General features: G+C 37.0%; 1 protein-coding gene across 1 annotated transcript in view; it reads left to right on the top strand.

Annotated features, from left to right (window-relative positions):
• Positions 1-12,230, top strand: part of UGGT2 (UDP-glucose glycoprotein glucosyltransferase 2) — a 64,395-nt gene extending 52,165 nt beyond the window's left edge. Inside the window, exons 29-36 of the mRNA XM_062514821.1 lie at positions 595-680; positions 3,844-3,942; positions 5,114-5,198; positions 5,619-5,801; positions 6,654-6,814; positions 7,126-7,240; positions 10,036-10,152; positions 11,123-12,230. Coding sequence (XP_062370805.1) covers positions 595-680; positions 3,844-3,942; positions 5,114-5,198; positions 5,619-5,801; positions 6,654-6,814; positions 7,126-7,240; positions 10,036-10,152; positions 11,123-11,302 — 1,026 coding nt within the window. The 3' untranslated portion in view covers positions 11,303-12,230. The remainder of the gene's footprint in view (positions 1-594; positions 681-3,843; positions 3,943-5,113; positions 5,199-5,618; positions 5,802-6,653; positions 6,815-7,125; positions 7,241-10,035; positions 10,153-11,122) is intronic.
• Positions 12,231-12,440: the final 210 nt, after the last annotated feature.

Here is a 12,440-nt window from a genome sequence, read left to right as displayed (position 1 = left end):
GGATGGGGTTTCAGGAGCATTGTCTAAAAAGACTGCTGATTTAATGTCATCAGAAATCTGTGTTAGCTTGGCAATATAAACATGTGAAATTAGTATGATTAGAATTGAGTATGTTCGCACATTGTAAGAAGCTATTTGGTTCTCAAAAGCAGTTAGATTTCTTTTAATCAAGGAAATTCAGGTGGTAAATGAAATTAATCTCGAGTCTTTATAAGCATCTGCATAAGACAGCAGAAATCGTTTAAGTTGAAAGGGAGAGCTTTTGTTTCAGTGACAAATTTGTCACTTTCTTCTTTTGAAGGGCTTGTGAGAATGACAATTCTCATTCAGGTAAGTTCCATTGTGAGGTGCTAGGTTTCTGCCAGCTAATGGCTGGAACACAAACTCATGAGGGAGGAAAATGCGATAAAATTCGCCACACTTGTAGTTATTGTTTGCATAAAGATGTACAGAGGGCTTGAAACATGCTGGCTGATTTAATAATCACCATACTTAGTGGCTGTAGCCATCTAGTACACCATAGTTAGATATCATAATGTAAGTATTAATCACTACCTTACCAAGTTGCACAAAGGCATTTATTTTACTGACTAGGTACAGAAAAAGCCTGATAAAGTGAATGAAGAGCTTCTTACAGATGGAACAACAGGAAGAAAAGGAAATGTAGAATCAGTGGCAAGGTAATGCATAATTTGCTTCTAATTCAACTGTTCCAGGACATGTTTATTTTCACTCACAGCAAGTATTTTCTTACTCGATAGTGATACAAATGTGTAAAAAGTCTCTCCAAGGGATTTATCATGAAAATAAAAGGAGGAAAGACAAGCTATAATGTCTTGTAAATATTCTTTTTTATTCTCTTCTTAATACCTTTTTTGCATTTCCAGCTTCTCTTAATTTTGTCCTTTGGCTGTTTTTTTCATCTTGCTGTGGGAGGGAATCAGTCTCAATGTGAAAATCTCAGCTGGTTATGTGGTACTCAGATATGTCAAACTGAACATCAAAAAGCAGGCCAACGCTGCTTGTCTGCTCCTAGACATAATCTATGAAATCTCCAGAAGTGTTTTTACCTTTTACTTTGAAGTTTGAGTTCTGTAAGTAATTGTAATAGGCATCTCAAGCATTACATTTGGGGCTAATAACTTTGTAGTATTTCTAATTTGCTGTTCTGACCAAGACTCACAAACAGTTCTTCAGTTTTCAGTAGCTTGGGCAATGGTTGTCAGTCACAGACTGCTAAAGGAAACAAAGAAAAGGAATAGCAGTTCCACTTTATCTACTAATCACTTAGCTCCAGTACACACACATCTCTTGGTAGATCAAAGACTGGCTTCTGTTCCACCTTTAAAATCTCTTATGATAAAGCCTCCTGTGCCACAAGTATCTACAGACCTTAGACTACATTGAGTCTCTTTTGCTGATTGTATGTTTATCACCATTTATCCACAGATGATTTTACTGTTACAATATAAAATAATCAAAGAATGTTAAGGGTTGGGAGCACCCTTAAAGATCATCTAGTCTCAAACTCCCACTAGACCAGCTTGTTCAGAGCACTGTCCAGCTTGGCCTTGAACACTGCCAGGGATGGAGCAGGCCAGCCTGTTCCAGTGTCTAACCACCTTCACACTAAAGGATTCCTTCCTACTATCTAACCTAAATTTCCCATTTTTCAGTTTGTACCCATATTGACTAGATTCAGAAACCCTCCCAGACTACTATGCTACAACTCTCAAAAATTTCTTCCACACTGGACCCACATTGCTGCACAAAGGTGCCTCCTTTGAAGAATGATGTTAGTTGAAGGAATTTTTCATTGACTTCAAGCTTCCCACTTCTAATTAGCTGTGTCAAAGTATGTATGTGCAGAGATCAAAACCTTAACTCCCTCCAAGAAGGTTACGAGGCCAGAGATGTCTCAAATCTTCCAGGTCTTGCCTTTTATCACAGTGACATTCATGATGCTCTGAGCTTGGCTGGGCTAAGGAAGCCCCTCATCCAGTGAAGTTTGTTTGCTCTTCCCAGTGATTCAAGGTTGTGGCTCAAGGGCATTATTTGAGGCTTACTGTCTGTCAGCCTCCTGCCATCTAGGATCTTGTCAAATACCCTTCCTTTTTGCTATCCCAGAATTAAAAGAATATCCAGCAGCACATTGTTTGCTACAGGAATCCACATGTGCACTCCACTTTGCCCAAGCCCTTTCATACTTGACCTGCCCTTCTCCAAGTGACTACTTTTCCCATGTGACCTTACAGGTCAGCCAGCAGCTTTGGGAGATTTCTGCTTTCTGTAAAGCTTTGCAGAATCAATATTGTCAAGATCCTTGCATCAAACCGCGATTTTCTTTTTTCACACGTGAGTGCTGCTTTACAAAGAGCTTGACATTCTTTCAGTCCTGCTATCACTAAATATAAGACATAGGACAGAAAGTCAGGAAGAAAGGAGACAGACTGCTTGGACCTGTGAACTGCAGTCTTTAGCCTGTGAGAGTTCAGTGCTGGTTGAGAGGTTGTCTGTCTTCTTTGAAGATGTTATCCCATGCAGACAATGCCACTCCACTGATGTCTCTCTCTCACCATGCCTGAGTGAAAAGAACATGGGTTTCTCAAAAGATTATTCACACCACTTAAACACATTGCAGCCTCTCAGTTATTTCTGAGGTTTCAGCTTTGTATCAGTGGAGTGATCTGAATTCTTTTGAATACATTGGAGATCCAAGACTTGTCTCATTTGCTCTTATAGATTATGAGGATACCTATTTTTACACTTTCTAAAGGATACTTTTAAAAGGGATATATCCAGAAGAAAAAGTAATAGGAATGACTCAGGCAGTCGAAGTGTGTGAGGAATGACTCACCTCACACGAAAGACTATTGAGGTAAATTTCCTGCAGTATCAAATGGCTTGATAACAATTTCATAACTGTAACCAGTCTGGCTCTGCAGTTCTGAGATCTGTGAAGCAGTGCCTGGGAGAGATTGCAGCCACCATTCCCTGCCTCTGTGTGCTGGAAGGCACGTGATTCAAAACCAGCCCTGGCAGACTTCGGTATTCAAAATAAGCCAAGAATGCTGTGCAGCAGAAACAGAAACCTCTGTGCAACATACCTCGAATACATAGGTTAGTTTATAGGGAGAGGAATCAATAATCTGAAGAATTCAGTGAGTATTACAAAAAGCACTGGGAAATCCTGTCACCACAGACTTCTGAAAGTTATGAGAGTGTTCTGGGGAAGGCTGTAAGTCCTCAGCCTTGTCATTTGCTGTTGGGATGTCATTTGCTGGATGGTGCTGGGCTAAATGTTGTCACTTGGCTTTGTGTGACCATCTTTTTCTTATGCTCAGTCTGTATTTTAGAGGACATATTCAGTTCAGTCACTTGTGGGCTGTGCAGACTTCATTCACTTCCAGAATATGCATTGGTTATTCTGCTGTAGAATGAGAATGCTGTGGATGAGGCTTGGAAAAATAACTGTTTCTTATTTTTAAAATTACCAGTTCTCAAGATATCCTGGCTGTGTATATTTCTGATTATTTTTTTTTACTTTAATAAAACATTAAATTCTTGTAATATTTGGGTTCTGTTTGAATGAAAATATTAGAGACAGCCAATTGTTTTTGCAGTGCTGTTGTTTGTCCTGAGTGACTGGGTATGACATTTTGCTCCCAAAAGATTGTGGTATCATAGGCATGTGCAGTGGAAGCAGAATGTAAGTGTATTTGTTTACTGCAGGATTTGTATTTCTTTTATGTATTTTCTCAATTCTCTGAGCTTAATTAATGATAATATAGTAGGATTTTTTTCTGCTGTTTGCTTTATATAATTATTTATAATAATTCTTAGATTTTCAGAAGAAATTTCAACAGATGAGAAGGAAAAGGAAAGTGATATTCTTAACATTTTTTCTGTTGCTTCAGGCCATTTATATGAACGTTTTTTAAGGTAAGGAAATGTAAAAGGGGAAACAAGAATTTCATACAAATACTCTAAATTTTCTCAGTAAAACTAAATGACCTAAAGAAACTGACTTTTTAAACAACATCTAAGTAATAAAATTTCAAAACAAAGCTGTATACAGTGAGGACTTAAATAAATCTTTTAAGAACAAAGTGGTATTTAACATACAGATGTTCAAAAATACCATTATTCTTTGAAGACAGAAAATGTCTTTCATGTGTGAAGTACAAACATAAAAGATGAAGTTCATCCTCTCTGTATAAAGACACAACTGAAGTGACTTAATTGGAGTTGTATCTGTTTGTGTTTAGTACAAACTGGATTTACTACATGCACATATGGCTTTACTTATCTCAGGGTCCTTTCAATGAGCAGTGATTGCTTTTAAGGAATTCTTACAGCGTTGCCTGATCTGTCCACAACCATCTCTGTTACTTTTCTGATTTGAACACTGGTTTAGTGATTTGACTGCTGAGTCATCTGAAGTTTGAGCATTGTGTTTCTTCCCTTCAGCCTGCAACCACCTTCATAAAGGGAAAAACACATTTACTTCAAAGGAGAAAAAGTACTCTTTAAACATCCTACCTGCTGCTTTGTCTTATTTTCTAGTTCATTATATCTTGATTTTTAAGGCAGACTTGAACTCTTGTACAGTTGTAAAGCACTTCATACCTGTCTGGTTACACCAAACAAAGGTCACAATAGTGAAAAATAATTGAAGCCAAAATAGAGATTCTTACAGTTATTAAGGGTTTTCAGGAGATCTGGCATGAACTTCACTTTTTTTCTTTTCAGCAACCTATTAAATTCAATCAGTATATTCTAAATAAGTTATTTCAGTAGCCAAGTTAATATAAGGTACAAACCATTATTCTAATTTTGTCAGGCGCCTCTCCTAGAATAAAACATGCTAATAGATTCACTTTTTGAATTTGTTCCTTCTACTCTTGCTTAGCCAATCTGGATCAAATAAGGCCATCTCAAAGTGCCCTTGAACACATGCTGTTTAAGGCTTTTAATTAGAAGTCGTTAAAAATTTCTACTTAAATTGGGTTAAAGAAATCATACTTAGAGAGTTTTAGTACTTTCTAAGTGCAGTTAAAATTTAATGACCTGTGTGTATTTGTTTGTTTATTGTAGACTTATATTTCCACAGAATTATGATGCTTTCTGTCCTACGTCATACAAAAACACCAGTTAAATTTTGGTTTCTGAAAAACTATCTCTCCCCAACATTTAAGGTAGGAGAAAAGTCTTCCTCTTTGTTTTTCTTCTAAATTTTAGGGGTTTTTTTTTAAATTGCAATTATATAATTATCTAATTCAAATTAAATTTTCACAGTGGAAAGTAATCCCTGAATCTGTTAAATACTAGTGTTAGGTATAAGGTTCTTCTCTTCTGGAACATGAAGCCCAGTGGTAAATTATAATAATTTATTCTCTTCTGATAGTCTCCAAGAGCTTGCATGAAATGCTATTTCTGTTGGTGTAGCTGAGAATACTGCTGAAACTAAGGGAACATTTTAAAATAATAAATTATGTAGTCAGTAAGGCCAACATGGCTGCAGCTGCATTAGAGCTTTCACTCCTTTTCCTTTTACATCCTTGTGTGTCTCATATATGTGCACCTGATGGTTTTTGTTCTTTTTGTTTTTCTCCTAGGATGTAATTCCTCACATGGCTAAAAAGTATGGGTTCAAGTATGAGTTGGTCCAGTATAAGTGGCCCCGCTGGCTTTATCAACAGACAGAAAAACAAAGAATTATCTGGGGCTACAAAATTCTTTTCTTGGATGTTCTTTTCCCTTTGGCTGTGGATAAAATAATATTTGTCGATGCTGACCAGGTAAGAAAAAACAATGGAAAATAACTGTATGAAGAATTAATTTGGGCTTAAATTGATCCAGTTTCATTTTCTGTGGCCATTTTATTCGGGTGTTGGTATTGAAAGACTGTTAAGGTTGTACAAACAGAACCAGTGGTGTTGAAGAATGTAAATGCAAGAATTTCACTTGACTTAGTTGTGTGGACATTAAGAGTTTCCCTACTCTGAGTTGTCCTAAATTGTCTGTGTGGAGAAAAAGGCACCTGGAGAGAGGTGTGTGATCTTAAAGGTGCATTTCACTGAAAGCATGTTGGAGTCATTCCATCCTTGGCTGATTGTGAGATGAATTCTCCACTATGGCCAGTGTCTGAGGTGATTCGGAGCATTTGAGCGACTTCTAGATGGCTGAAATTCTTCAAGATGAATCCTATCTCTATTTTAAATTTTCATGCAGGAATGAACATTGTATAATGTACTGAAAGGCAAAGTGCTGTCTCAGATCTGAGTTGAGACACTTGATTGAAGAGTTTATCACAAGGTTATTAAAAACCTTGAGACAAATTCTGATGTATTTTGGTCCTTTTCCAAAGCTCAAGAACAAATTAAATTTAGGTGTAGCAATGCAGACTGCAACTCTCTGCAATTTCATCTGGATACACCATCTGGGAACACTGGTTGTCTGTCCTAACTGCTGTAAGAACTTCTGAATAATTTAGTAGCTATATCCCAGTGGAATAGTTTATCTATACCCCACTGTTACAGCATCTGAGGGGGGTTTTTTTTAAATTAAAATTAAACATTGTAAAGCCTGCTGCAATAACTACCCTCATAGAAACAGTACTAAATTATAAAAATAAACATATTCTTGTTTAGATTGTGAGAAGTGACCTGAAAGAACTCAGAGACCTAGACCTAAATGGAGCTCCCTATGGATACACTCCTTTCTGTGACAGCCGCAGAGAGATGGACGGGTACCGCTTCTGGAAATCGGGATACTGGGCCTCACACCTCGGGAAAAGGAAATACCATATTAGGTAGGAGAATCTCTTGTGCAGTCTGTGAATTCGATTAAAATCTGGGTGTTGGTTTTGATCACTGAGAATGGCATTCAAAAGCCATTCTCAGTGAGAGATGAATAAGGCAGGAATTCTGATGACATACTGATTTCACCATTTTATGAAGGATTTCACTGTTTTAAGTTTCAGCCACTTAAGAAAAATGTCCCTTCAGGATGGGAACATGTTTTACTGTGTTGTTACTTTTATTAAAAAAAAAAAAGGTGAAACCCTTGTCAGTAATCCTGTTTTTTTGGGTGTGTTTTTTTTTTTTTTTTAAATCCTTTTAGTGCCTTGTATGTTGTGGACCTGAAGAAGTTCAGGAAGATTGCAGCTGGAGACAGGCTTCGGGGCCAGTACCAGGCTCTTAGTCAGGATCCAAACAGTCTGTCAAATCTAGATCAGGTATATGGCTCTGAGCATCTCTGGGTTTCTTTTCTTTATCTTTCTCAGTATGTATGGAATATCTTGTATCTCAACATAAATGTTACATTATTCCAAAACTGTTTAACATTTACTGCTGTTTTAGCCCATTTTCAGGAGTGTATATGAGCACAGTTCAGAAAACTGAGCACTGATGATTATTTTTAATTTTAAAAAGGAGAAAAAACCCAACCTACAGGACTTTTCACCTTTATTTGTAGTTGTTCTATGTTTTTGTGATGATAATCCTATATTCTGATAATGGTAATTATATTCTCGTTTAGCAAGAGCTTATTATTACCTTTTTCTTCTTTTTCTTCCATAAGCGTAAATTGAATTTTCTTTCTTAAGTTAACTGCAAGTGCGCTGTGGTGGTTGCTGTACATGGTCACCCTGAGGTGGCTGAGCTTTGTCTCACTTTGGGTGAACCTCAGAAGGCTTCATGAGTGAGATTGTCCCTGCTTTTGATGTTTTCCTTGTGGAATTACTAAACCACAGAAGATTTTTACCTGCCTCTAGCAGCAGCAGGATCCCATGGTAGCAAAGCCCACATTGCTCAGTGCTTTTCCACACCCCTGCTCTGCAAGCAAGTTTCTCTCTTTTACATAAGGGCATTATTGCCACTTGCATTTTTTTTCCATAAATAAAAGTAAAAATTTAAAATAGCAGTTCTTGTGATACTGGGCAAAGAAAAGTAGAAATACAGCCACACTAAAAACTCAGACTAGACTGGACACCTGGAACTGGAGCAGCCTCTAGCTGTATGTTAAGAGCAAAAGGCTGATATAACAACAACAACAGTCAGAGTTCACGTTTTTCTGGGCAACTGAATGAATTACTGGCCCTGATCACCCATGCAGAGTCCTGATGTGATAGAGCTGTGTGTTCATGTACAAGGTGTCTTTCAGAAAGACCTTTTAAGATTCAGAGGTGACAGAGTTTCTACCATAATGCTGGGTTTCAGAAAATGGGTTTTATCTAATGTTCTCTAAATATTAAAACTTCTCATTTTAAGATTCTTATATTTCCAATTACAGCTTTAATACATGATAGCATATATCCCATTTAAGGCTGTTGGATTGAATCAAAAGCCACTTAAGGACCAGATGTTAAGGTAGCTAAATCTTAGCAGAATGGAATTGAAAGTACTTTATAAAGTGAATATTTCAAAGTCGTATTTTTGTATTAATCTGGCTTGACTGTATTGGTAGGAACCTCTTGCTGTCTTCATTGCTGCTTCTTACACAAAATACAGCAATACTCCTGGAAATACAAACCACAGTGCAATGTATCTGAGACCTGGAGAGTTTTCATCTACTGATAAAGATGCATTGTAACTCTTTTACTGCTATTTTCATTTAAATACTTGTCTGGAGTGCTCACTGCCCTTCTCAAAGAAGCAGCAATCTCAGGTCTCTGCTGATTTGTCAGCAGTACCGTCTTCATGGGTGGTAGTTAAGGTTCTTAAACCACAAAAGAGAAGTAGATAGGAGGAGAAATGGTGATTTTAAATGCCAAGGAGAGTAAGTGTAGAACTCCTAGGGAGAAAAAATTACACACCATAAAAGCTAGACTTCCAGTACAGTAATTTTGTTCAGAGGGTTTTTTGTATTCATTCCTTTTTTTTTTGTTTACTTTCAATCCTGAAACTAACAGCTGACTTTCTACTTTTTACTGCAAGTAACAGTTTTTAAATTCACAGTTTCTAAAATTACTGTAGTAACTCAGAAATTGATTTTGTTTAGAAAATCAGAGAGGCTCAACAGAAAACCAGTCTTTCTTCTTTTGGAATTCAAATGGTGATAGACCATTTCAAATGGTGATGAAGTATCTTCCAAAAATTATAAGTTTTTTAAAAAATAAAGACATTCAATTAATGTTGAATGTCTTGGCTCTCCGTATTCATATATTTGATATAATTTTTTGGTACTAATGTCTATATTTGAATTAAATTGTACATCTTTCATAACGCAGCAGTATGTGCTATTTTATTTTGTCACGTTTAGCAACGTGAATTGGCAAAATAAGATGTGACTAATACTTGAGTACTGACATTTATTCTGAAATATAATGTAATAAGGGTTGCACACGTGAGGGAGATCTTGAATGGATGTGCCAGTTATTCCCTGCTCTTTGTAACTCTGGCCAGAGTAGTGCAGCAAGCGACTGCCTGAGGTGTTCCTCATTTATTAATGCCGTTCCCTGCATTCAGCCAGATCTTGGTTCAGAGTTTTCATGACAAGACTACCTGACTATGTAATAAAGGTCAAAAAAAACCCAGAAGTGAAGTAAGGAACATAGCCAGAATAGCAGTTGAAAGCTTTTCCTTCTCGAGCTCGTGCTCCTGGAATCCATTTTCCTAGAAGTCGTCTCAATTTAGAGTAGGGCCTAATCCTGTATGATGTTTTATGAGTCGGGGGTTTTTTTTCAAATTTAAGGAATGGAAAGCCAGTTTGAGTTTTACTTTTTAGAAGTATTTATGGTATGACAGGCAGTATCTGAACCAGGGGTATCAGACCTTGAAGTATTGCTTATGTCAAGCTAAGGGAGGACAGATGTAAGGACCAGAAAGAATTGCTTGACAAACAAGAGGTGGAATTGGCCATCAAAATGAGCATGACTGAGTATTGAATCTACTTGGAAAAGAGCTAGGTGAGCCTTTAGAAGGATATGTAAGAACAACTTGCAGAAATGGTTATAGCAAAAATATTTTTAAATAGCAGCTTGATAATCAGCTACATTACATTCATTGCTAATATATTATTTTATTTGTACAGGATCTTCCCAATAACATGATTCATCAAGTAGCCATTAAGTCTCTCCCTCAGGAGTGGCTTTGGTGTGAAACCTGGTGTGATGATAAATCCAAGAAAAAGGCTAAAACAATAGACCTGGTGAGTTGATCCTGACCTTAAATGAGTTGTACACATTAACAACTTGGCTGTGATTTCTGAGGCTTTTCAGGTTAAGTGTGTGTCATGTCATGAAGGCAGCCTTGCTGGAAGGCACTGCAGCATTCCATCCCATCCCCTTGAAACATTCTCTCCTCTGAGAGCTCTCCCACTTGCTCTGTACCAAATCTGCTTACATTTAAGCTGAAAACTCTAACAAAAAATTAAGTGTTGTTGTCTCTTAACAAGGTGTGATTGAGGCTTTTCATGCCCGTGCATGTATTTTCCTTGTAATTTTTCTATAGTCAGCCAAGTTACTGGATCTGTGAGGAAGTGCTGTTATTAGTCTGGGCACTACAGGCTGCTATCGTTCTCCCCACATAGAAGGCTCCTCCAGAACTGGAACATTATCATTGTTTTCTTGCTGTCTTTCATTGCTACAAACAGGAGATAAAGCAAAGTTTTAAATGCATAATGCTCAGGACACTCTCCATGTTTAGGAAGGAGAAAGTTTCTTTCTATGGGAATAGAAACGGAGACAGAAATCTATTTCCTGTTATTATTATCCCCATCCCATTTTTCCCCCATTTAGATTTTTTGACAATGCACACATTTGTGGTGCTTTAGATACAATTTGAAAGAACAGACAGTTAGAATTGGTGTGATTTTTTTCAGTATGTAAATGATTTTGTTTTCTTTGTGTCTTTACAGTTATTAGAGTGAGTTTGTGCTCTAAAGACAGGTGCTCTCTGTTCAAAACCCACATCAGGTTCAGTTTCAATATGCCAACGTCAATCTTGCATCTCCCTGGGCAACTTTGTCTAAATCTTACTAGTCTTGTGCCAGCCATGTCCCTGCTGTACTTACAGTCAGCAAAAAGAAAAGTATTTACAATTCATTTGAGCTAAATTCTCTGAAAAGGTGTTATTTTCACATTTGCTTTGTTTATATGTAATATGTTTTAAACTTTCAGTGCAACAACCCTCAAACCAAAGAACCAAAACTAAAGGCTGCTGCCCGGATAGTTCCTGAATGGGCTGATTATGACTCTGAGGTCCGAAACTTAATACAGCAAATTGAAAGAGAGAAGAAAAATCTAACATCATTATTTCAAAAAGGTAATTTACATGCATATTCAGCTGCTAGCTTTTAAAAATTAAATATTAGTCTAGTTGAAATTGAGACTGGGGTCAGTAGGCACAAATCTTGTACTTGTGTAATTTCCCTTGTTCTTAGAGAAATAGTACTTTTGTGGTGCTTCTTTACACAGGAATTATGCTGACAGGACAAAAGCTCTTGTTTCATGCCAGAAACTAAGAGAAAGCTCAGTGGTGTCCTTTTCCTGGACCTCAAACACAACCAGCAGTCACACATAATTCTAGCCACAAATATTAAATAAACACATTAACTTAGACTTCACTTGGATCATGTAAAGCTCATGTCTATTAAGCAGTAGGGAACTGAGTATTAATTTGCCTCTGCATCTCTTACTCCAGGCTTTTCTACCCAGGCCTTTTTGCACTAGACTAAATTCTGTTTTGGGGGTGAGGTTTGGTTTATTCGTTTGGGGTTTTGTTTCGTTGTTTTTTTGTTTTGTTTTTTTTTTTTTAATTAAAATTGTTTTAAATTAAATTAGTTAGCATGAAAAACCCAGACAAAATAAAACCCAAAACCAAACACTTATACAGAGTTCCCAGTAAGACTTGACTTCTTGGACTAATGTGAAACAAAATGAAAAGATGATCTCAGCTCTCAGGGTTGAAGAAAAAACCTAGCAGATAAATATTTAAAAGTTTTGAGTGGAGGAACAAAATCACTTTTCCTTATAATGAATTCTTAGTGAGTTTTATTCTTTGTGAAAGCTTCTGGTCAGCTTGTAGCAAGACTCCAAAAATGAAGTTCATGTTGCTGGACTGACTGATTTAGCAGGAAGTGGAAAGTAAAGGGCTTTCTCCACATCTTACACACCCAGGCACTGTCTTTATGCAACGCTTCTGTGTATTTTTTCCCCTTGGTTACAGGTCTCAAGCATGATGAACTTTAGCACAGCCCCTGACCTGCAATGGTGACAGCTCCAGAGTCTTCTGGGAAGGACTGAACGGAATTTGCAGCTGTTACATTGGCACTATTTGCAACATTCTTTAATGTGAAGTAAAATATTTTATAACTTAAAGTGTTATTTAAAACATTTGAAATGAAATACAAAAATGAGAAATCCACAGATACTTGGGAACTTGGGTTTTTTTAACTGGTATGGAGCAGCTTTCCTGATGGCTTTGCTTTTCCTTCTT

This window comes from Cinclus cinclus, chromosome 2, assembly GCF_963662255.1.
Source record: "Cinclus cinclus chromosome 2, bCinCin1.1, whole genome shotgun sequence".
Lineage (NCBI taxonomy): Eukaryota > Metazoa > Chordata > Aves > Passeriformes > Cinclidae > Cinclus > Cinclus cinclus.
This window is presented reverse-complemented; position numbering and strand designations above follow the sequence as displayed.